At 45.5% G+C, this 25,996-nt stretch overlaps 2 protein-coding genes across 7 annotated transcripts; one reads left to right on the top strand and one right to left on the bottom strand.

Moving 5' to 3' along the window:
- Positions 1 to 1,986: 1,986 nt before the first annotated feature.
- rbm14a (RNA binding motif protein 14a) lies at positions 1,987 to 17,642 on the bottom strand. Of its 5 annotated transcripts, none has more exons than XM_047043075.1 (4): positions 17,514 to 17,642; positions 12,405 to 12,775; positions 11,364 to 12,147; positions 1,987 to 5,285 (listed from the first exon to the last, which is right to left on the bottom strand). In XM_047043075.1, exons 2-4 carry the CDS (start codon positions 12,751 to 12,753, stop codon positions 5,033 to 5,035), a joined length of 1,386 nt encoding a protein of 461 aa, XP_046899031.1. In that variant the 5' UTR covers positions 12,754 to 12,775; positions 17,514 to 17,642; the 3' UTR covers positions 1,987 to 5,032. The 5 variants fall into 5 exon arrangements, with proteins under 5 accessions (XP_046899031.1, XP_046899029.1, XP_046899028.1 ...); XM_047043073.1 differs by lacking the exon at positions 17,514 to 17,642 and adding an exon at positions 17,439 to 17,463; XM_047043072.1 differs by lacking the exon at positions 17,514 to 17,642 and adding an exon at positions 16,903 to 16,984.
- On the top strand, positions 17,081 to 25,829 carry rin1a (Ras and Rab interactor 1a). 2 transcript variants are annotated; one of them, XM_047043049.1, is made up of 10 exons: positions 17,081 to 17,288; positions 18,114 to 18,302; positions 18,479 to 18,593; positions 18,755 to 18,827; positions 19,025 to 19,116; positions 19,198 to 20,508; positions 20,722 to 21,042; positions 24,303 to 24,434; positions 24,564 to 24,715; positions 24,879 to 25,829. In XM_047043049.1, the coding sequence occupies exons 2-10, from the start codon at positions 18,114 to 18,116 to the stop codon at positions 25,203 to 25,205; spliced, it is 2,712 nt and encodes a 903-aa protein (XP_046899005.1). In that variant the 5' UTR covers positions 17,081 to 17,288; the 3' UTR covers positions 25,206 to 25,829. The 2 variants fall into 2 exon arrangements, with proteins under 2 accessions (XP_046899005.1, XP_046899006.1); XM_047043050.1 differs by lacking the exon at positions 17,081 to 17,288 and adding an exon at positions 17,744 to 17,773.
- The last annotated feature ends 167 nt before the right edge of the window (positions 25,830 to 25,996 follow it).

Consider the following 25,996-nt stretch of genomic DNA (forward strand, 5'->3'; position numbering starts at 1 on the left):
GTTGGTAATATATAGCTAATATTATCGGTGTTTGAATTATCTTTTTATTTTTAAACAAATGCACTCGGTGAGTATTTTCCAACTTCTCAAAAGCCCGGGGATTCGGCTGGCCACTCCATAACCAACAACATTAATGTTATGGAGTGGCCAGCCCAATCCCCTAGACCTTAATCCAATAGAAAACTTGTGGGGTGACATAAAACATGCAATTTCTGAGGCAAAACCAAGAAATGCAGAGGAACTGTGGAAGGTTGTCAAATCATCCTGGGCTGGAATACCCGTTTACAGGTGCCAGAAATTGGTCGACTCCATGCAGCACAGATGTGAAGCAGTTCTCAAAAACCGTTGTTATACAACTAAATATTAGTTTATTGATTCACAGGAATGCTAAATCTTTACTTTTTGTAAGTTTGTAATGAATAATGCAGATACTGCAATTTTTTTGAACAGCCCATTTATTTCCGTCATTTTCTGTAACAATTAAATCATATTATTTTTTTGTCATGTTTTAATGTAAAATGTTGTGTGCAGTGTTTCCAACAAATGGAAATATTTGTATTTATTTTGTACACAAAGATTTTTAGCTTTACTCACATTTTAACTGTACTTCGCCAAGGAGATTCAGCAGTTTGTTACCCAGATTCATGGAACACACCCTCGGGTCTGCTTTTTGAAGATAGGAACTACCACACCAGTTTGACACTCCATTGGTACTGTTCCTGACTTCCACACAACACTGAGAAATCGTGTCAGCCAAGACGGGCCAACAATAACCAGAGCCTTCAGAATCTCAAGATGAATCTCATCCACACCCGGCACCCTGCCACCGCAGAGCTTTTTAATTACCTTGTCGCCAGTGATATGGGAGAGACTTCCCCCAAGTCTTCAGATTTTGCCTCCTCCGCAGGGGTCGTGTTGGTCGGGCTTAGGAGCTCCATACCAGAGTCACTGGTCTCATGAAAAATTCTGCTCTTTCTAGAACTTCCTCAGTAGAACTGTGCTGCTCTCTACTGGCCTCATCCTCTCCTATGGGGGCTGAGTTTCTGACTGCTGCCTCCAGCCAGCTTCAGAAGGGAAATGTCTGCATCTGTGAAGAATAACTTCAGGATTTAATCTCTAGTTCCTTATATGAGGACGAGAGAAAATACAGGAGTAAATACTGAATGTATTGCACTGTGTTCACGCATGACTATGGTCGTTAGTTTGCTGATGACACCATCCTGGGCCTCATCTTCTAAAATGAGCCCGCCTTGGGGTGGTGATGGCAACATGGTGCCAGAGCACCGGGACAAGGATTACCAGACTCACCAACAGTTAATTTCCAGGACATCAGGCTTCTCAATTAGGAACACTTATGTCAGTAACTCTTCAGTCCATTTAATGTACCCCACCATGATTTATTGTACATATTCCGTTAGCGCTTTACACTTAGTTTTTAACTGCCATAGCTATTTTTGCTGTTAGTGTGTCATATATATTTTAAAACCTACCTTGTAGCTGTTACCTGTCATGACATAAGAATTTGATTATGCAGAATGACCTTATTGTTGGAGTCAGGTGGCTCAGCGGTTAGGATATTGGGCTTGTAATCAGAAGGTTGCCAGTTCGATTACCGGCCGTGCCAAAAATGACGTTGTGTCCTCAGGTAAGGCACTTGCCATGGGGAGAATGTCCCTGTACTTACTGTAAGTCACTCTGGATAAGAGTGCTAAATAAATGGTAACTTCACAACAAATCACTTTTTCTTTTTGTCCCATCCCCGTCTTTACAGCTGTAATGGTGGGTCCCCCTAGGGGCCTGGAACAGTTTTACACCTGGAAGCTGCTGTCAATCATTGTCACCCTAGAGACTGAGGTTCAAATCCTGTCTTTCTGTGACCCCGTTTGCCCTTGTCATACCTCAGTAAAGGAAAATTCAGGTACAGAAACGTGAACATGATAACCCCCCACCTATATCACTAAAACAGAAGAAGTGAAACACCAAACGTGCTGGTCATCTAAGTTATTTATTCAACCTTAGGAAGAAGACAGAATATTGAAATTCATGACTTTCAAATTACATATTAAAAAAAGAAAAAGAAGTAACATGAAATAAAAACCATAAAATTGAGCAATCGTCATTTGTTTATTCATCATTTCTTTCTGGCAGCGAGGTGAGAAGCCAGTTGTGGGTTCCATCTTAGCCTGCTTCTCTGGCACAACCACAATGTGCAATGGTGGTCAATGATAGGTTGAGGGCACTGTCCAAGCTGTCAGTGATTGGTTAACGTGGTGTACAGGTTGTCAGTGATTGGTTGAGGTGGTGGGCGGTTCTGTACCTGGTAGGTGGAGGCAGGTTACTCACCCAGCATGCCGTGCGACAGACGGAGATACCCTACTTCCTACTTCCTCATTAGAGCGTGACTACTTCCCCTCTGGCAGGAAACACCTCAGAGAAACACGCCACAACACAAGTATGGGCAACTTCTCCAACCCCAACCTCCCCTCCCTCAACCCCCTTTATCAGTAGATAAGGACGCTAGATGATGTATGACAAACATATCCATGGCAACTGTAGATGGAGCCTGACCTATGAGTTATGACATGAGGCGACGGCAGGGCGAGAGGACTCTAGGAGCGGCCAGGTCATCTGGGGTCGTGGTCAGGTATAGTTGTGTGGTTCTAGTGTGGTCAAGGGTGGATACTGTGTGTGATTGTGGTGTAGTTTGGTCAAGAGTGGTGTGGTCCACTGTTGTGACATTGAAATACAGTGTCAGGTCTGTGTGGTCATGGTCAGGAGTGGTCAAAGTGCAGTCATGAAAGTAAACTCTCTGGTTAAACGGAGGCGTTACCAGCTTCTCCACCCCTCTCAGACTGGGAATACATCCATTAATACCAGCCCCCTTCTGGATCAGGTGAGGGCAGAGAGTGGTCAAGTGTGTGATTGCCAGGTGTGTGGTTGTTGGTAGGGGGGATGGGGGGCGTGGGGGGGGCGTGGGGGGTTTACCTTGGTGGTCTCCACCAGCGTCCATGGCAACCTTCCCCCGTGTCACCACCCTGGGCGTCCAAAGAGCCAATCAGGAGCCTTGCTCCAGGGGCCTGTCTGTCAGCAGCCAATCAGCTGTGAGCTGTAATAGTCAGTGAGAGGGAAAACGTGGCTGCAGGAGCAGTAAGATCAGTACACTCACATGCATGAACACAGCAGACAGGTGGAATACACAGGACCGTGTGTGTGTGCGCGTGTGTGAGAGAGATCGGGGGAAGAGAAGAGAGGACCCTAACTCATCCACTCCTAGGGATCAGCTCCAGGTATCTCAGCTTGGGTTGGGAGGGGGGATGGGGGGGGGGGGGGTTCGAGGCAGGTATCTCACATGGTTACAGTTAGGTCTTTATTCTCAAACCAAGGAACCACTTCCGTCATGACTTCACCTTGAGATGCTTCATGTTTCAAAAGGGGTTACATACGCTTCAGAGAAGAAGTAGAAGAAAATAGACGTTTTAAACCTGGCCTGTCAATCTGGTTCAACATTCCATTAAAACCCATGACTTGTGATGATCCACTCACAGAAAAAAAACAAGGATTACCATCTTCATCATCATCATCATCATCATCATCGGTTTTTAAATCAACCAAAAAATAAAAATAAAGACAAAGTAAAAGTGTGTCAACAGTCTGTCCTGCCCAGACGGTGTGGGGGCGTGGTCTGGCTGATCCTGACGTGACCCCTGACCCCCACCGTGACCCTACAGGAGGGCAAGGGTCAGAGCTCAGGGTTAAAGGTCAGGGGTCAAGGCATATCCACACCCCAGTCCCTACAGGTGCTGTTTGGGTAGGGGTGTTCGTGGTGCTCAGCCACTAGAAGGGGGGCAGCATTCGTGGCTTAGACCAGCATTCATCTTTTATCTCTGTTATTACCGACTGTTCCGAGACAAAAGTTCAACCTCACCTCTAATAGAAAAAAATATGGAGTTCCCTGAATTGAATGTGTATGTGTGTGTGTGTAGGTTGAAACTGTCCCACCCTTGAAGAGAAACAGAACATAACATTCGCCATTTCTCTTGGACTCAACATAAGATCTGGTCAACAAGTGTGTGTGTGTGTGTGTTATAATAGGTAGGCCACTGGCAGATCCCTATAGCCACAGTCACTTATACACAGTCATCCATCCACATCCACACCCATTCACTCATCTGTCCTGCAAGCTAAGCTAAGCACATCAGGCTAAGCTAACCACACCGGGCTAGACTAACCACACCGGGCTTGGTTAACCACACTAAACTAGGCTAAGCTAAGCACACTGGGCTAAGCTAACCACAACAGGCTAGGTACCCCCACCTATCTAAACTAACCACCCAGGGCTAAACTAATGCCACCAGAATAGGCTAACCGCACTAGGATAGGTTAATCCCATTGGGATAAGATGACCAAACTAGGGTAAACCAACCCCACCAGGCTAAACTAACCAAGCTAAGGTAATCCCACTTGGCTATGCTTGGCTCACTTGCCTCAAACACTTAACTGCTCTAGAAACCATTATTGGAGCTGTCCACACGGGTAGCATTTCTACCTTGGCTGACACTCCACTACCCCCACCCTACCACACCAAACCACAAGCCTAGCCCCAACCCCAATAACCCTAAACCCGGCACACTAACATTCTGTCCAGAGAAGTTCTGCAACCATTTACAAATGTGGTTGACTTCAGAGTTGGACAAGGCACTCCTCTGGGTAGAGAAGACCGGCAGTCCAACGTGGGGCCCGGTGCTGCCTCAAATCTATTGATGGGAACCTAGAACCTAGTTGGAAATCTAGAACCTACTGATTGGAACCTCAAACCTACCGTGTCTGCCTGTCTATCCATCTTGGAGGTTCATCCAATCATGACCTAAACTAACCTACCTAGGTACCGTTTAACACGAGCCCTTATGACAAGGGGGTGGTGAATTAACTTCTGGTTCCCGCACATATACACCGCTCATGCAATCCGTACACTCTTCAAATCCTCTCAAACGCACACAGACACACACACACACAACTACAGTGGGAGGGGGGGCTATCGGTAGGGGGGCTCTGGCGTGTGGAGGTGAGGGTAGTCATAGCGATGGAGGAGGGGCTCCCTGTGTGCTGGAGGAGGGTCATACGCTCTGGGCGTGGCCAGGTGTCCCTCCATCGGCGAGGCGGTGGGCATGGTGACCGGGGGCATGGCCTGGGGGGGCGGGTAGCCGTACTGGTACTGCTGGTACTGCTGCTGGTACTGTTGGTACTGCTGGTACTGCTGCACCTGCTGATAGTACTCTGCATAGCACCTGGGGAAAGGAGAAGCGCTATGTTATAGATGCCTCATGTCTACAGTACATCACAACACTGGACAACCTGACAATATATACCGCATCTTCACTAGGCAGGGCTCCAGACCAACTTGTTTTACACTGTAGTAACACTGTAGCCCCTAACTCAATTGCAACACAATTTTTCCCCTTTTTAAATGTATTAGTAAGTTAAATGTATTCGTATAGCACCTCTCTCAGATAAAAATCACAAAGTCCTTCACAACAAAATGCAATACAACACCACAAATTCAGATAAAAGAACAATTTGGATAAAAAAAACAAGACAAACAACCATAAAAACCCCTCAACTAAAAGGCTGCTTGAATAGCAGTCTTTAATTGCTTTTTTAAAGCTTTGACAGAAGTCACACACCGTAGAAAGGAAGGCAAGACATTCCACAGCCTAGGAGCCACTGCTTGGAATGATCGATCCCCTCTAGTTTTAAAATGAGTACAGGGAAACACTAATAGCTTCTGACCTAATCATCTCAGATTACTAGTGGATAGGTAGAGCAATAGAAGAGAAAACGCATGATGACTACCGGGAAAACAACCATACTTCGGTGAGTCGGATGTGATCAAATCTTGCATTGAGGCTCGATTGCTCTACCTTATCCTTGATATCCCGGATGTTACAATCGGAATTTTCAGATCAACATTTCAGCTCAAATTAGATAGGCTCAATAATTTTGTTTTGAATTTGATATGCTCAAATGTTTTAAGATCAATTTTTGGGCTCGAATTTGAGCAACCTGAATTTCATTTCAAATTGAAATATATTCATATGAGAAATCTGTGTCGTTTAAATTTAAATATTGAGTATTCAATGCCTTTTAAAATTCAAAACATTATGTCACTACTTTGCGTCCATAATATGGCACATTTTCTTTAACCTGTTCTGGAGACTGTTAAATGTGCCTAAAAACGCCTAAACAGCATGCCCAAAGTAAATTGAAAGCTGTTCTTGAACCATTTGGAGTACATGCATGTAAATGGTCTCTTTTGAAAGCTGACACTCTGAAGTTATTTCCCCTGTTGTCAGGACCCGTCAGTCCTACTGGTGTTGAGTAAGAGGCTTGAACACAAGGAAATTGAAAGTTTCTAATTCCGCCTAGATTTTGTTTTGTAAACAGAGGCCTGTAGAGGCCTAGAGGTGGTAGGTATTAGCTGGAAGACAACTTTGGACCACAGCTTGAAGCCTTATCCAATTCAACTCAAAAGTTGAATATAATACCATGTAAAAATGAATGTTATACACATGTTTTTCTAAGGGTACATCCAGGCGTTTTCTATAAGTGCCCTTTGGAGACTCCAAGGACCCTGGGTAACCATGGCCACATACCTAGCATAAAAAAGCTACAACTTTTGAACTATTTCACCTACAGTCATAGGTTTGGGCTCTAATGAAAGGTGACACTTAGGGCTATCATATCCCATATTCAGATTCACCATTAGTGTTGCTGAAACAGAGTAACTGAAGCATTAGAGTGCTTTTTACCTTCTTGAAACAAAACTTTGTGCATATAAAAGACTCAAAACAAGTGCTATTGTGGAAAAGCAGTTTACATAAGACACACCAAACTATTTACATACAGTGAATTGAGACACTAATTATTTACAAACAATTTCACAGAATGTTTTGGGCAACATGCCAGTCATTGTAGCAGTCACGTTTGGGGACAAAGCACAAGGCCACATCACAGGTTGAGCACTTCACTGGTGTCTTTACACCACAGTGCCTGCACTTCAGCCGACCAGCGGTGCTGTCTCCACTGATATGCACTGGCCTGTGACTAGCTGTGGGTTGAGGCACGATGGAAGATGAGGGACCGGGTGAGAGGTCAGACCCCAACTTTGCCAGCTCAACAACAAGGGTCTCTCTGAAGGCCTTCTGGGTCAGAGGTACCTGTCCTTTTCCTTTTGCAATGTCTTTGTGAAGGAGGAAGGCGTTTACAATCCCAATGTCCATGAAATGATAGAAGAAGGTCTTGTACCATCTCTGGGTCTTGTGGAGTACTTTATAGTACCCTATGAGTGCATCAGAAAGGTCCACTCCACCCATGCACTGGTTGTAGTCCTTTACCACTGGCGGAATTGGGATGTCTTTCAGTACCCAGTGCTGATCTGCATCTTTGACCCTCCTCTGCACTGTGTCCTGTGCATGTGCTGTGTGGAGTGTTGAACACAGGAAGACGTCCCTTGTGTCTCGCCACTGGATAAAGAGGAGGGAGTCTTTCCTTATCCAGCGAATGCTGCCGCGGGGAGATTTAGAGTCCAGACTGTTTTCTTTTGTTTTCGGGAATCCAATTATGTTTGTCCGGATGGTTCCGCATGCCCAGATCCTCTTCTGAAGGAGGTCTCGGAAAAGGGTGGGACTTGTGTAAAAATTGTCAACAAAGAGCTTGTACCCGGTGCCCAGTAACTGTGTGTCCATTAGCTCCATCACTGACTCATAGCTGAGTCCCTTGCCAGTGTTTCCCTGGAGCTTTCCTTCATACACAAAAAAGTCCCATGTGTATCCGTTTTTCGAGTCTGCCAGAACAAAGTTTGTATCCCCAGCGAACAGGCTTATTTTTCATGTATTGTTTTAGGCCGGTGCGTGCTTTGGAGGCAACCATCCTCTCGTCAATGGCAATATCCTTGCCTGGGTGATAGTTTCTTTTGCAGGCTTCTCTTATCTCCTGGTAAAGTGGATTGATCTTGCAAAGGCGGTTGAAGGCTGCTGTGCCTCTCCTCTGCTCATTAGCAGCATCGTCCGCCATGCTACTGAGATGAAGGGATCGGATGATTCGGAGGAACTTCATCCCGGTCATTACCTCTTTTGGGAAAGGGAAGCTGTGCAGATTGTCCTTTCGCCAGTAATCAGCAAGTGCAGAGCATTTCACTAGACCCATGTAGATGACCATGGACATGAAGGTAAACATGTCCTGCAATGTCAGGTCAATCCAGGGGTGAGTGGGTGTGGAGTGGTGAGTCGAGCCAAACTCATTGGTGTTTTGAAGGATTGTCTGTAAAACGGAGTTTGTCCAAAAAAGTTGGAAAAGCTGCAGGGCTGTGTAAGTTGCTGTCCGAATTAGCTGGGGTCCAGGTGGGTTTGTTGGCCTGAAAGTAGGTTGAGCTGGAGTTATGTCAGGAATGTCAACATATTCCATCTCTCTCCAGATGGGCTTGTTGACGCTCCAGCCTTGGTTCTGCTGCTGCCTCTCCCCCTTCCTCTTCCTCTTGGCCTTCTCCTGCTGGCAGACCCTCTCTGGACAGTTTGAGGCTCATCGCTGGATGAGCTGCTGCTGTCCTCCTGTCCTGCTGCTGTACGAGACCGCTTGCTGACTTGAGCAGGAATGTCCGGCTCGTAGTCCTCATCAGATGTTTTCCTATAATGACAAAATAAACAAACCAAATCAGTTACAAACCATTCCCATATTTGTTGTATTCTACTTCTCACAGGTTACTGCCTCAAACATCAGCAGTTCACACAAAGACACCCCCACCCCCACAGACTCATTTCACACCTTGAAAACAAAGGGACACACACACCTCCCCCAGATTCAGTTCACACTTTGAAACCTAAATCATTTAGCCACTAAATGTAACACATACTATACTATATATACACACAGTTTTTCTGGTGCTAGAAAAAATAATGTGGGCTTTGGCTATGTAAAACAATGTTATACCATGACACATTGAGCTATCTGATCTGATTCAGTGAAACAACAGCACGCATGCATACAAAGTTACAAAAAAAATGTTGCCGTGTGTTTGTTGTTTCTTAGTTCCATGTTTCACTAAACAAGATATACCAATGGAGTCACCTATTATTATGGTATAAAACGTTGTTTTTACAACTCCAAAGTAGCTCTATTAGTATCTCACTCAGCGACAAAGAAACAACAACAAATGATTACAAACACACGGCAACATTTTATCTTTGGATTTCAAACTAAAGCTTATTTGTGAGGAATATACAGTAAAATATGTTTTATAATATAAAACGAAACTTACTTATCAAGTATAATATCTCCTCCTTCCAGAAAAAAATCTTCGGCCTCTGAATCATAGTCCGATTGATCAGTATTGACCTCGGATAAATTATCTGATAAATCACTTTCACGTCCTGTAAGTTCTTCCAGAACTTCTGTGAGAGAATACTTGGATTTCTGCGTCTTCTTTTCCATTATATCCAACTGCGTCAATTCGCTCTATGACCTACTTGCTTCAGAGCGCAGGACGCACAGACCATATGAACTTCTTTACGCAAGAAACTTTAGCTTATACCTGTTTTCACTTCCCTGGAAACCCCCATATCATTGTTTTCAGAATTCAATTGGCTAAAAGACGTGTCAGTCATTTCCACAATTGGTTTTGATTGGGCTGAGCTTCAAAGAAAGAGAAGGTGGGTTGTGATCGGCCAACAATTCAGATGAGGCACTGGTTGGCTGTTGAAGGCCTTGGCCAGACAATGGAAGCTCTGAATTGGTCAATCGTGGTGTCAATCGAAAGGGGAGGGTTCAGCGGACATTTTGGTGCCTTCATATCGTAAATACTCCGTTGCTAACCGGAGAAAATAACACTTTTATGTGAACAAGTTGTTTCTTCCGTCGGGTAACTTGCATAATGAAACAAAAGATAATGGATATTCATGAATGTAAAACATTGTATTTGGACGAATTAGTTTACATGGTTAGATACTTTGGACCCTTGGGAATGTAAGCAGATCAAGTTGACGACGTGTTTGCATACCTGGACGACACTGAACCTTTGAGGGTAAGTAGAGACGTTTGGCTTTGGTGTTATTTACAAAGTGATGACTGGACTAAGACGTTGACTGAACTTGTTGTTGTGACTCGATCTTGAAATGGTTTACATATCTAAAAGCACAAGAATCGTAGCTTTCCAACGATGTATAACATGTGTACTAGTCGAAAAAAAATGTTTATGAATTTTTAATGCGTAGTAACTGCGCAGTAATTATGCGTAGTAATTTTTAATGCGTAGTCTTTAATGCGTAGTAGTTTTCCGTGCGGGCCCGCCCGCACGGAAAACAGGTTAAATTCAATGAATATATTGTTATATAAAAATGACCACATGTAGATTCCAATTAGTTAAGATAAATATTATGTAGTCGACAAAAAAAAGTACTTAGTCATAAGCGGCCATTTTGGCCGGATATGCCCCCGAAGTCTCAAAATATATTTGGAATGTAGCAAACTACTTGTACATAATTCACTTGACAGGTCCAAGTGGACACTGCACCTTTAAGGGCGCAGCGAGGTCTGGGCTACGTTGTGGGTAGCTAGCTACATTCTCTTAAAACAAATCTTTGTAGGGCTATTTAAATTAATGTTAATGTTGGCACACAAAGCTGTGTGCGAAAATTTACACATTTGCTGACCTCCTGTCTTTCCAACTCCCTAATAATAATATAAAACGAGCATTTGTACGGGTGCAAATAACTGTTGATGCACGACACATCATTTCTCTACGAAATGCTCGCTAATTGCACAGTGTTATGTGCCTGCTGTGAGCTGATGGTGACCGGTCCACCGTTCTATCTATCAAACGTTACGTAACTAATTCAACTTCATCTTTAGATTCTTAACTTTAATGTAGATTTTAGATTTAGATTTAAGGTTAATGTTAGCCGTCAATCACTCCCTTTGAGAGCCACCCGAGTGCAGATGACGTTACCCACCCAGTTGAATCATCACCCCCACCATCCTACACATTGGCCAACTCAGGCAGACTCGCTCCCTAATTGCCTAATCGAAAAAGTCAAATATACAGGACGCTCATGTGCAAGTAATTGTAAAAAAGACTAGCACGGCCTAAAGAAATGGTTGCAAAATACATAAACGTGCACAGGAGTACAAAATAACCAGGCACAGTACCAAGACATTGGACTTCACTCAAAATGTTATGTTGTTGTCACTTACATTTTACGAAGAAAAAAATTATGAAACCTTGTTTTTATTTATTTATATATATATATATATATATGTATCTTGTTTTTCTTATTTAATTGCTGCAGTATAAAACTTTGACTTTGATGAGTTACCTGGCTATGGGGTCTCCGTCTGCAGCTGGGTCCTCTGGCCCTCCGGGGGGTGTGGGCAGCAGGGCACGGCGTTTAGGGCGTGACTGAGGGAAGGAGGTGGGACTTGGGTCAGGCAGGAGGGGGGCAGTGCGTCTGACGGGGCTCCGGTCCCGCTCCCCGGGCTTGGACCCGGCCTGCTGCTCCGCTAGAACCTGCTGGCCCTGCTGGAAGAACCGCGCCCTGGCCGCCTCGAACACCGCTGTGGGGTCGGAGGTCGCCTCCGGGACTGTCGATTGGTCATACTGGCCATCGTAGGCAGGGGTGGTGGCGGAGGCAGCGTCCGCATACACCTGGTTGGCCACGGAGCCGTACACCTGGCTGGCTAAGGCGCCATACACGGCAGGGCTGACAGGCGTGCGGTCTGAGCCGCTGGCAGAGGTGAGGCCCTTGAGGGCGGCGTAGGTGGGGTCGAAGCTGGTGGTGTTGTAGAACGAGTTGTGAACACTCTGCTGCACCTGAAGGGGTAGGCCTGCCGCCGCCGCCGCCGCTGCAGCCAGCACGGCTGCCTGACTCTGGTGGTGCTCCATGGAGGGCTTTGTCAGGGGGATCTCGCTGGGATACAGGCCCAGCCCCACACCCCCCACTTTTGCCATGGTCGTGGGCTTGCTAGGCTGCACCTTGGAGAGCTCCACGGACAGCTGGCGGCCCTTGAAGGTGGTCCCGTGGAGCGCCTCGATGGCCTGGAGGGCATCCTCCTTTCTCTCCATATGCACGAAGGCGTAGCCAGCATTAGACGACAGGCGGGCTGTGGGGGGGACAACACACAGACATAATGCTCTCTGACTAACGGTCATCGTGTTGTCAATCGTTTTCAAACTAGGGTCCTCTGACTCAAGGGAGGGTAGAAAGTAGCAGTTGAGTTTTAAATATTGTAGCCCCCTGCTCCATATATTTACATTTTACACTCAGACTATTATTTCTCCTTGCCACTATTGTACTCTGTCTGTGTCTATGCAAGATTGAAGGGAGTCACAAAACCCTGCCACTATGCCCGTAACTGACCTTTAACCTTGTCACATTCCAGAACCTTCCCAAACGTCTGGAACAGCTCCTGCAGGTCGTCTGCTGTACATAGTGCGCTCAGATTACCCACAAACACCTTGGTGGAGTTCAGAGGTCGCGCGCGGGACTCCTCCACGACGAGGTTACGCCCGCGAAAGTCTCTCCCATTGAGTTCCCTGATGGCGCGGTCAGCGGCGCCAGCGCTCTGGAGGTGGATGAACGCAAACTGCCGCAGGAGACTGCAGGTCACAACCTCTCCGTACGGGGCGAACAACTGGTTCAGATCCTCCTGGCTAGTCTCCAGAGGTAGGTTCCCCACAAACAGCTTGATAGAGTTGTTCTTCTCCATGGCACTGGAGACAAGGGGACACCTGGTTGGAGGGAGGGGGCATTTAGACGATGATATCCGAGGCGATATACAAATAGTTCAGATATGTATAGCTCAGTGATAAAGTATTTTCCTGCAGCAGACCAAGTGTTCACATGTTGAAATCCCCCTGTACGTCGCTTAGAATAAGTAAATGCATTGGGTGCGTGCAAACATTGTCCTCATATACATTTCTTTTTTATTATTATTTATTTTCCCACCCTTAACGATCCCTCAATATTTGGACTACATAGACACTGTTTGTGTCAAAATGTTTGTCTTGTTAGCGATTGCGTGCTTGAATTTTAATTTACTTCCCGTTTTTTAACAAATGGCGCAAGACACTGAAGTGTAGATGGCAGCAAAGGAAAGCTACATGGTCAAACGGAATTGACTTTTTTTATGTAACTAAGATGCACTGTGCCGTCTGTCATATGTTCCCGTCTAAAGCAGAAAAAAGTGGACTTTTACACAGGCATCGACAATTTTCGAAAACAATCCTTGACCAGCCATGCTAATAGCAGACAGCACCTGGTTTGCGTGACAGCTAAGCAGGTGGTTGACAATCCATCTTCCGGGCCGTTTACCATACTGGTCAGGAATTTCACCCTTGTGCTGCCTTTGGGTCACAATGACCCAAAGGTTCACAAAATAGGGCTGCAACAAACGATTATTTTGATAATCGACTAATCTAACGATTATTACAACAATTAGTCGACTAATAATCCATTTTTTCACTGATTAATCAGTAGGCTTTGAATGATTTTTCAGCTGTTGCAATTTGTTAAAACATTGAGTTATACCAGGAAATCACTTCAGCTTTGGAAAAAATTATATTAATTATTGCACTTTGAGCCAACTGAATAGACCAATCTCTTATTGTCCAATTACTCATTGTTTTTCATAGAACATATCCATGTTGTCTTACAAATGAAGCTCTTAAATGTTGCTGCCTAATTTAAGAGATTTGTTTACGTTCCAGTGTTTCCCACAGATTAGAAAGCTATATGTGGCGGGGGGGGGAGGGGGTTGTTTCATGTCAGACCGGGGGGGGGGGGGGGGTCGAAATAATTCACAAAATCAACAACAACAAACAAATAATTTCTGCATATGCAGGTAGCGACGCTGCATACAGGGTGCTAAATAACTATTTAACTGGTTGGCTCCATGACGCCGGGTAAGTAGCTAGCTCTTGAAACTTCTCACCAAAAGAACGAAGGGGAACCTTCGATTAAGACATGTCCGTCGGTACCTAGCGAAAAGTAGCCTCAACTTTCCTAGACCTTTAGCTACGGCACTAATGCTGAAGGCTCGCTGATGTAGCTGTCAGTCTCACTAGAACGGCGTATGCATCGTTGCTAACGTGTGCTGACGTAGTGACTGTGTGTGTATGTGAGAAAGACGCGTGCGTGAAAGAGACGGAGGGAGAGCATGGAAAGGAAATGCAGCTGAACGAATACGCTGCGTGTTTTTACCTAAATGGTGTTAAAAAATGTTTTTACAAAACGCAATATGTGGCGGCCGGTGTTGATTCTGTGGCGCACCACCACAAATTAGTCTATGTGTGGGAAACACTGCGTTCCTTTTATGTCTGTAATGCATGTCTAACTGCTGTCTGTGGACATGTTGCTACGGTATTAGTATGCGTAAAATACTGCGTAACACATTTTTATCAACTGGTGTCGCTAACTGGCCATCTTGCTTAGTTCTTGATTTTTGTATATGGTAAAGTTGTCGCAACACGTGGGTGGGTCACAATGACTGACTAAATTAAAGAATTTATAACAATGGCATATCAAGTAATTAAGACGGACCAGCTGTTTTCCTCGTTTCCCCGGGCTATTGAACTTCAGCAGAAGAATGGTGTCGACTTGAGTACTCTATCATACTGATGAAATGCTATGGAAGCTTTTATATATCAGCATTGAAGGACCAGAGGTTTCACAGTTTCAGCCAGACAGAGTTGTGCAGAGTTGGCTGTCAGCAGGGGAGAGTTTTGCTGATTATTACCTTTTTATTTTTAATCACTAGAAATGTGATTTCATTTTTGTTCTTTTTACATCCAGGATGTGTTTAATAAATGGTTAAACATGTTAACAGAATAACATAACTTGTAAGTCTTTGGTTTTGTTGTGACAATTGTAATTTACAACTTTTGAAGGGGAGGGGGGGGGGGGGGGCAGTAAAAACTGTCTTGGGGCCAAGTTTCAAACCCACAGTGGCAAAAAAACAAAACTTTCAGCCCTGAAAGTTGAGGCAACTTTTTGCGGGGTACTTTGTTATCATAATCTGCAAGACAAGTGGGTTTCCCCTTCCTTTTTTTGGTGAGCTGTCTCACGAACCCCACTTAACCGGCTTCATGGAACCGACCAGATAAATAGTTATTTAGCAATAGCGTTGATACCTGCATGCATATACCTACAGCTGGCAGCTATGCTCCGTTTTGCTCCTACATTCAGACCTAGCCCCGGTAAATTGTAGAGCTAGCCAACTACTAGACTTCTGTGTGGGAATCGCAGGCGCTAACCAGTGTACTAGACTTCTGCTGTGTGGGAATCGCAGGCGTTAACCAGTCGAAGGGCGAACAAAAATACAGGAGCACACCCCACAATTTCCCCAGAAATTGTACCCTCTCTAGTTATTGTTATTATACTGAAAGTATAACTGAAAACTACTAACCATAAGTGGATAGCCTAGTTATAACAGTTTCATAAAGATAAATAATATGCCCGAACGGGATTTACCAACGCTGGTATATTTTACATTCATGCTCGTCTATTACAAAACTATCCTAAATGTTTTTATACATTAAATTTCATCTTTGGCGAATTATATTACCGGTCTTTTGTAATTGGCCTAGCACGTTCTTATGAGAGTAAACGTCGGAAACGCGTTAGCGAGTTCGGAACAATAGATATTTTTTATTCATAAATTGATAGATTTATTATCAAAATCTCTTCTCCCTTGTCTTTTCACAAACACTGCATGTAGGGTTAGTTAGCAAGGCGTTTGGTCAAGACAGTTTGTTAGATAACAATTAGGCTAGTAGACGGTCAGGCTAACCTATCGTATGGCGTGTCTGTAAACGTTAGCTAGCTAGCCAGCACCAACATTGCCCATTTGAAACATAAAATAATATAGTTATAAAGCTACAAGGCGGGTAAGCGCAATAGGTAATAAAAGATAGTTAATGTCAATTAATATAAGAGTAACTGGCTAGCTAGCTAGCTAGATAATAGCGTGCTGTGTATGTTTAGAGAAAGCTAGCTAGCTAGGCTAGTCTAGCTAAGCTAGTAGTAGCAGTCGTATGGCCAGAGCAAGTTAATGATGATAGCCATCTTGTCCAGCTGGTACAAAGAGTACAAATAGCGCTTAGAACTAATTAACGTATGAAGTAGAGTTTTCTATAAACTGTGTGTTTTTAGTTCACCCAAACCTGACTTATATGAATACAGTGTATAAAGTTAAGAAAAAGAACACATCGTGTGAGTCTTACCTAACGCGGTGCAATATTTCCGATGATTATATCCGTTTCCGGTTTTCACTTAATGCGTTTCAGTGGGAGGTGTTTAGTTTGCCAACGCAAGTGGTAGTTGAGTTCTTGTAACTAGTAGCTATGCGTTGTGTGGTTACTGAGTGTTTGACAATGGATATTTCTATACTATGAGGGCAACCTTGAATACCGTAATCTCCAAAGCAACAATATCTATATCCAGAAAAAATGTCTGTAATAATCCATGTAAAACAACAGACGGCACTTCCGGCCCACTGTCCAATTTCATAATCTGGTCCTAGGATAATTGGTCCACTCACCTGTGCTTCATCAGTGGACAATATAATTTGACATTACATTTGATTGCGCTTTGTTCCTATTTCAATAGTGCATTTAAGTATAGCCAACAATCCACGAAAATAAAGTGTATGGCTTTAACACTTTGGTAGGCCAAGTTTTTATTTTTATTTTTTAAGACAAAACCGAGCCGACAACGTAGTTATTTATTTTTCACTATGTGTTGTGTTGTTAGACCTAGTAAATGGACACTACATTCATAATTTAGTTATAAGACCTCCTGCACGATGTGAGCAAGTAGCCTAGACTACATTTACAAAGATATACACTACTTCACCCACCTCAAATCTTTGTCAATGGCGCTGAAAGGCGCAGTGTCCCAGAAATAAACGTTCAGCCCACACGTTTGTCAAAGTTGAGGTCTGTATTCTCACCCTGCCCGCTGAGTAAGATAATTTCCCTATGCGTAAATGGAAAATAAGGAAGACACGACTTAAGGAAGTTGTTAGTCATGCGCCTGGTTCTGGGAGACGTCTCCACATGTTGGAGAGTCCCAGCTATACGGTAATAACTGCCTGCCGCCAGACTGTGAGAATGAAAATAAGGGTCGAGTTGGAAGCGGATCATAAACACTTCACGGTGTCTAAAAGTTCCGACATCTTCGATTAAAGCTCCAGTGGATAGGATCTTATCGTGTTAATGACTCCGCGAAATTGGGTGCATTAAGGTAGGCTTTTCCATTTGTCACGGGACAGGAATTCATCGCACATCATAGAAAGCTTGGAATCAGTTGGACACGCATGTGTGTAAAATGGAAGTAGGATTGATAGGCTAGCTTACTAGGCGCGCAGCCTTCTATAATATAGTTTCCTGCTACCTGTTTGTTGTCTTCTTATCTGGATGTGGATAGTGCGTATTTAGCCTACTGTCTGTTAACCAGTAACTTTCTCACCGTGTCGAGCACACCGTCTCCGGCCTGCATGTTGAGTCACATATCTGCCGCGCGCACCAAGCCTGGACTCGCCTAGCGCGAGGCCGCCTTGTACCAACCTTCAGACTGTTGTTTCATAACTAATCTACAGTCTTACTGTTGTTTGTCTGTCTCATTATTCTTTCACTATTGCAGACAATAGGCGGAAATCCCGGGGGGGGGGGGGGACACGACCCCCCCAGCCTGGGAAAAATATGATTTGACCCCCCCAATAAATCACTGTATGTAATTTCAATAATATTAACAATACGCAATGAAAGCGCTTTGCTGATTATGGACACAATGGTGCTTTTTAATGTGGTGTGTTACAGCAGTAATGTTGGTGTCCCCCTCAGGAATTGCTCTTCAGAAAATGTCATATAAAGTTGATAGCAGATTTTCGGATTTGCTGCAGACATCCTGTAATTTTTTGTAAATAACTGTTTACTCTCGTCTACTCTGGAAAATGAATACTTATTACCACATGTTTGTATAGATTTATGTGCGTGTCTTTATTTGTCTCTGTGTGTTTGTGTATATGTGTGCGTGCATGTGTTCATGTGTGTGTCCCCGTAAGTGTAGATGCAGGGCGAGCCGTTGTATGACTTTCCGGACCCCCAGCCCCCAGCGTTGACGTGTGCTAGACCTCAGAGAGGCTCTCTGAAGAGCATCAGTGTGCTGGACCGTCTCCTCCTCACACACCCCGTTTGGCTGCAGCTGTCAATCAACTCTGCCACTGCTCTGCATATCCTGCAGAGGGAGCCACCAGGGGTCAGACACACACACACACACAAGATATATACACACATACACACATATTGAATATGCGCAGCTACACACATATACATACACACACAAGCACATTCGTGTACACACACACACACACACACACACATACACCCCTAGGCAAGAGTCAGATGTTGAGTGCCCTGGTGTTGTGTTCCTAGACGTTTTTGGTGCGCAAGTCCAGCACTTCCCAGAAAAAGGTTCTGTGTGTACGTCTGGAGGATGACAGCATTCCCTCCTTCGTCAAACAGTTTGTCATCCGGGAACTGGAGTGCAGTAAGAACCCCCCACCACCCTCACACACAGTTTGCACATACACACCACCGCACAACCTCACTCACATACCCACAAACATGCAACACTTGACTCATTACTTCCTCTCGTACCTCCCTCCCTCCCTTCCTCTCCACTATCCTCCTCCCTCCCCCTCTATCTAGCCTTCTCTCTGGAGAGTGCTGCCATCAGCTTCCCTGACCTCTGTCGTCTCATCGCATTCTACTGTGTCAGCAGGTAGATCTCAAGTAACGTCTGTGATCTGCATGTCGGTGATGTTTTCCAATATGTGTGATGTCTAGTCATGTCTGAACTCTAGTAATGTCCAAGACCTGATGTGATCTGTATGTCCGGTATCTAGTAATGTGTGTTATCTCTAGTAATGTGTGTGAACTCTAGAAATGTCAGTGAACTCTAGTAATGTCTCTGATCAGGGATGTATTGCCCTTCACCCTGGAGCTTCCAGTGGCCATTGCCAAAGCCACCTCCCACAAACAGCTTGAGTCCATCTCTCACATGGGTGTGGGTGAGTACCGTGGCGACCATTGTGACGCCTAACCTCATCCAGGGTTAGTTATTATGGTGTGTGTGTGTGTTCGTCCTGCAGAGTTCTGGAATTCCCAGCTCAACTTCCGTGGGCCGAAAGGCGAAGCAACCGAGGAAAAGACCATGCCCCCTCTCCCCTCCCCTGAATATTGCTCCACCCCTCAAGGAAGCCCCACACTCTTCCAGGAGTTCTGTACAATCAGAACGCGCAGCCCCAGGGAGCTGAACTGTGGGCATGAGCAGGGCGCACTCTGCTTCATCAACCCCCTCTTCCTGCAATCCCAGGATGCATTGTACCGACGTCACCAGTTCAAACGCAGCTTGAAGGTGCGAGTCTCCACGGAAACCTCCGGGCCCTTGTCCCCGCCTGTGGCTCCACCACCTCCCCCTCCTCTGTTGGCCAAGACTAAGGGAAGGGGATGCCGGGGAGGCAAGGGGGGGCAGAAGACTCCGTTAGCTGTTGGGAGCAATGAGGGGAAAAGGGGGATGACTGTGGAGGGGGTTAGGGGAGAAACTGTGGCGGGAACACCATGTATAGACCCTCAGACAGCCTCATCCACAAAGTGCTTCCAGCCCATCCCATTGCTGCCTCCTAAAAAGAAGACAAGCTGCAGCCTCATGCCTCAAACTCTGTCTCCAACCACAGAAGAAGATTACCACATACCCCCCACCCTGTCTCCTACCACAGAGCAAGACTACCACATCCCCAAAATGCTGCTCAAGGGAGGGGAGGGAGGAGGGCAGGGGCGAGGAGGGGGAAGGGAAGGGCGAGGAGAAGAGGAAGGAGGAGGAGAGGGGGGAGCAGGAAAGGAGGGAACGCAAAACGCAATAGAGAGTGAATTAGCTGAGACATCAAAAGTACAGAGAGAAAAGTCAGAAGAGAGGGACGAGGAGGCGGAGCCAGGCCAGGAGCAGGAAGAAGAGGCGCTGCTGTGTGTCACGCAGGAGAACAGGCTAGCCCCCTCTCTGAGCGAGCTGGAGAGCTGTAGCTCCCTAAGCAGCCTAGAGGAGGCGGTAGAGAGCCCACAGCGACCGCCATTCACCAGGGGCTCCAGTAACCCCACCCCTCCACGCCAGCCAGGCTCTGCCCTCAGGAAACTGAGCGCTGCGTTCGTGTCGTTCTTCGTGCCCGGGCGCCGTGTGGCGAGGATGGTGGAGGATCTGGCGGTGGACAGACAGACGGCTTTCGGGGCGCTAGTCCAGGACTTCCTCCGGCTGCAGAGGGAGGAGGAGCTGAAGCCCAAAAGCCAATCAGACGCAGTTGAGCTGCTGCAAAAGCTCCGCCTCTTCCTATCCAGTGCTAAGAGCTTCCTGCTGGATAGTGGAGAGCTGGAGCCTCCTATAGAGACCTTGGTGCCTGAGGAAGAGATAGGTGGGCCTGCTGTATGACATGCTGCACCATCCACCCTTCATATCTTGATACACCATAACTACAACAATGTTCTACCAAGTTACAGCAGTGTAACAACAATGTAACAACTTGAAAGTTTCCTGGTGCATCAGGTGTAGGGGTAGTTCTGTGCTTTGTAAAAACGTTGAAAGGGTGTTTCTTTGTGTGTGTATGCATGTGTTTGTGTGTGTGAAGATGTCGTGTTGGAGAAGGCCCTGTATCGCTGTGTGCTGAAGCCACTGCAGCCCCAGCTCAACGCCACACTGCAGACGCTACAGCAGCGAGACGGCTCCGCCCCCAGCCTGGAGCGCTGCCTGCGATTGGCCAGAGAGGGGAACCCGGAAGAGCAGTTTGGGGTGGGTGGGGACGTGGCGGCGGCGGTGGCGGCGGGGCTGGAGAAGGTGAAGAGGAAGTTGCGTGTGCTCAGGCGAGCATATTCTCCGTTGGACAAGATGGCGCTGCTGCTGCAGGTGTGCAAGTTGGTCTACAGCACCATGAGGAGCAGCTCGGCACCAGGTCAGAACCTCAGAAATATAGAACCATAGAACCCTTAGAACTATAGAGCCATAGAACCCTCAGAACTACAGAAGAGAAGAGTCAATTTAAGGCCCCGTCCACACTAGCCCAGGTAAATTTAGAAACGCATACATACAGTGCCCTCCAAAAGTATTGGAACAGTGAGGCGAATTCCTTTATTTTTGCTGTAGACTGAAAACATTTGGGCTTGACATCAAATAATGAACGTGAGACCAGAGATCAACGTTTCAGCTTTTATTTCCAGGTATTTACATCAGGATCTGATGCACAACTAAGAAAATATCACATTTTGTTTGAATCCACCCATTTGTCATGTGAGCAAAAGTATTGGAACAGATATACTTAAAACATATTTAAGTGAATAAGACTTAATATTTAGTTGCAAATCCTTTGCTTTCAATAACTGCAGCAAGTCTGTGACCCATTGACGTCACCAAACTTTAACATTCTTCCTTTTTGATGCTTTCCCAGGCTTTCACTGCAGCCTCTTTCAGTTGTTGTTTGTTTTGTGGGGTTCCTCCCTTCAGTCTCCTCTTAAGCAGGTAAAATGCATGCTCTATAGGGTTTAAGTCTGGAGATTGACTTGGCCAGTCTAATACCTTCCATTTCTTGCCCCTGATGAACTCCTTTGTTGTTTTGGCAGTGTGTTTTGGGTCGTTATCTTGCTGCATGATGAAGGCTCTGCCAATCAGTTTGGTTGCATCTTTCCTTAAATTGGCAGACAAAATGTTTCTGTAGACTTCCGAGTTCATTTTGCTGCTGCCATCATGTGTTACATCCTCAATGAAGATTAATGAGCCCGTCCTAGAAGAAGCCATGCAAGCCCAAGCCATGACATTACCTCCACCGTGTTTCACAGATGAGCTTGTGTGTTTGGGATCATGAGCAGTTCCTTTCTTTCTCCAAACTTTAGCCTTTCCATCACTTTGGTAAAAGTTAATCTTTGTCTCATCAGTCCATAAAACTTTGTCCCAGAATTTTTGAGGTTCATCTCTGTACTTTTTGGCAAATTCCAGCCTGGCCTTCCTATTCTTCTTGCTAATGAGTGGTTTGCATCTTCTGGTGTAGCCCTTGTACTTTTGTTCATGAAGTCTTCTGCGAACAGTAGATAGTGATACCTTCACTCCTGCCATCTGGAGGTTGTTGCTGATCTCACTAACAGTTGTTTTAGGGTCTTTCTTTACAGCTCTCACAATGTTTCTGTCATCAACTGCTGATGTTTTCCTTGGTCTACCTGTTCGACGTCTGTTACTTAGTACACCAGTAGTTTTCTTCTTCTTCAGGACATTCCAAATGGTTGTACTGGCTATGGCCAATGTTTCTGCAATGGCTCTGATTGATTTTCCATCTTCTCTAAGACTCACAATTGCTTGTTTTTCACCCAAAGACAGCGCTCCGGTTTTCATGTTGTTTTCACCTCTGAATACAGTCTGCATAGACAAAACCTATCTTACCCAATCTGAACCTGAGTGTAGACATTCAGTGGTATTTATTGATTGAATAATGTATGTAATAGGACACACCTGGGCAACAAAACACACCTGTCAGTCATATGTTCCAATACTTTTGCTCACGTGACAAATGGGTGGGTTCGAACAAAAAGGTGATATTTTCTAATTTGTGCATCAGATCCTGATGTAAATACCTGGAAATAAAAGCTGAAACGTTGATCTCTGGTTTCACATTCATCGTTTGATGTCAAGCCCAAATGTTTTCAGTCTACAGCAAAAATAAAGGAATTGGCCTCACTGTTCCAATACTTTTGGAGGGCACTGTATGTCTGCGTTTGCACCTCCCGTCCACACTAATACGGCGTATTCGGATACTGAAAACGGAGCTTTTCGAATACGCTCCCCTAGCCGGAGACATTTGAAAACGCCGGGTACGCGTAGTAGTGTGGACGGGGTCCCCGGAGCTTTTCAGATACGATGATGCTCAGTTGCCATGGCACTGGAGTAGCTTGCGCTCTAGAGGTTATAACGTCAAGATGGAAAGTGAAAGAAATATGCTGCTCCGTCTCTATAACTTACTTATAAGTTAGGGTAACTGTTTTTTGTATGACAGTTTTTTTTAACCTTAAAACAAGTGTCAGTCTCAGCTGATTGCGTGCATGTCAACCATCATATATTCATCCTATATAACCTCAATTTTATGACCATCCGAACTATATAATATCAGAACTAGAAAAACCACAGAGTTGTAGAACCTCAGAACAATCAAACCTTTACCTCATAACATATGATACATTATACAGTATAAGGTTGCTGTTGCAATACCCTAGTTGTTTACCCTCTTTTCCATTGTGATGAATTAAATACTGTTTTGACCACTGGGGGAGGGGTCTTGCACCTGGGGATAATATAGTTAAGAGCCAATCAACACTGGCTACATTAAACCCACCTGGATCACTGTGGTTTGAAATGGCAGTAAATGTAAATAAATATTCCAGTTTTTGTACAGTCGAGAAAGGGGCTGTAGAGGACTGTAGAGTAGAGCAGAGTTGAGGACTGTAGAGCAGAGCAGAGGACAGTAGTGCAGACGACTATAGAGCAGAGTAGAGTTGAGGACTGTAGAGTCTAGGACTGTAGTCGAGGACTGTAGAGTCGAGGACTGTAGAGTCAAGGACTGTAGAGCACAGCAGATGACTGTAGAGCAGACGATTGTAGAGCAGAGTAGAGGCCTGTAGAGTCGAGGACTGTAGTCGAGGACTGTAGAGGCGAGGACTGTAGAGTAGAGCAGAGGACTGTAGAGCAGACGACTGTAGAGCAGACGATTGTTGAGCAGAGTAGAGGACTGTAGAGTCGAGGACTGTAGTCGAGGACTGTAGAGGCGAGGACTGTAGAGCAGAGCAGAGGACTGTAGAGCAGACGACTGTAGAGCAAAGTAGAGGACTGTAGAGCAGACAACTGTAGAGCAGAGTAGAGGTGTGTAGAGCAGAGGACTGTAGACCAGAGTAGAGTCGAGGACTGTAGACCAGAGTAGAGTCGAGGACTGCCGAGTCGTGGACTGTAGAGCAGAGTCCAGGACTGTAGAGTAGAGCAGAGGACTGCAGAGTCGAGCAGAGTAGTGCAAAGGCTTGTAGAGCCTGTAGAGTAGAGCAGTAGGGTAGAGGACAGTAGATTGTAGATTAGAGTAATACACAGTTGAAGTATTAGAGTTGAGGACTGTAGAGTAGTATAACCTGGTTTCAGGGTTTTTACGTCCCCAAGTCCACATCTACTTCCTGTCTGTGTCCTCAGGACGTGACTTTGGGGCTGATGACTTCCTGCCAGTGCTGAGTTACTTCCTGGTTCAGGTGAACCAACCGGAGGTGCTGACTGAAGTGATCTACATGATGGAGCTGCTGGACCCTGCCTACCTGACTGGGGAGGGTAGGAAACACACACACACCACTACTTTGACTGTGGACGGGAGGACACACACAATCCACCACCAAGTAACCAAGTAATTTGTTGTCTGACAGCTACCACCTTCCCTCTGTGTGTGTGTGTGTGTTCCAGGGGGCTACTACCTGACCAGTGTGTATGCCAGCCTGTGTTTGATCCAGAGTGATTCAACGCCGCCTGGTGGTGTGACCAGGGAGGCCAGACAGTCTCTTAAGGCTTGGAGCCGTCGTCGTAGCAACGAGGCCCAGCAACATCAGCAGCAGCAGGTAGGTGTCAGATGTGTGTGAGGATTCTTTACCAATGTGTGTGTGTATGAACATACAGTTTCACAATTGTGTGTGTATATGTGTGTTTGTGTGTGTGTGGATGCTTGTGTGTGTGGATGCTTTTGTGCATGTGTGTGTGGATGCTTGTGTTTGTGTGTTTCAGCGGTGTGTGCGGGTGCTCTTCCAGAACGATCAGATCAGTGAGCTGAGGACTGTCCAGTGGAAGTCAGAGGTCAGTGTGGACCAGCTGACCCAAGTCTGCGCTTCCTGCTTCCTGGTTGACCAGCCCGGTTTGTACCAGCTCTACTGGCGCAGGGATGGACTGCTACAACCCCTGCCCGCGCACGCACACATCAAAAACCTGCAGGGCCAGGGCCGCAGTGGAACACCCCTGCTGTACCAGCGCATTGGTTCCTCCCAGCAAGAGATGCAGGGTAGTGGGAATGTTCCACTGCTGACCAGGGGAGGGGATGAAAATCAAGAGGACTAACGCTGGGTGGTCGCTACAGTGTATTCTTCCTGGCCCGTCTACCCAGGGTGGGCATGTGCCACGTACCGATAAGCTACTGTGCAGGAGCTGCCAAACATCTGGTCGTACACAGCTTTGAGCTTTTCTCAACTTTTGAGTCCATATGTACAAATAGAAAAATATTTACGGGGTCAAACAGACTTGTATGTACAAATTATGCTGAAACAGCGTAGTCGGTAGTATCTGCTGTAGTGGCCATGTGGTGTGATAGAAGTTGTCTGCTGTTGATTATTGTACTTATTGACTACATTTGTATATGAAATCTAATATACATATGCAGGGTTTCCCGCAGCACTTTTCAGTTAAGGCGGCCCCCTAAGCAACACAAGCCTGCCGCCTTAACAACGTTGTCCTTATATTTTTTTTTATAGATATCGGCTGTTACTTTGTCCTGTTTTCTCCCTTCCATTCCAAAATGCCAGTCTACCGTCTCTGCAGAACGTCTATCACACAAACTAGTCCCCCGTCCTGTCCTGACGGCAAACCCCACCCTACCACCTTAACTAACACATTTGATGTGGGAAACCCTGATATGAATACAGGTCCTTCTCAAAAAATTAGCATATTGTGATAAAGTTCATTATTTTCCATAAAGTAATGATAAAAATTAAACTTTCACATATTTTAGATTCATTGCACACCAACTGAAATATTTCAGGTCTTTTATTGTTTTAATACTGATGATTTTGGCATACAGCTCATGAAAACCCCAAATCTCAAAAAATTAGCATATTTCATCCGACCAATAAAAG

Source organism: Hypomesus transpacificus, chromosome 20 (assembly GCF_021917145.1).
Source record: "Hypomesus transpacificus isolate Combined female chromosome 20, fHypTra1, whole genome shotgun sequence".
NCBI classification, from domain to species: Eukaryota; Metazoa; Chordata; class Actinopteri; order Osmeriformes; family Osmeridae; genus Hypomesus; species Hypomesus transpacificus.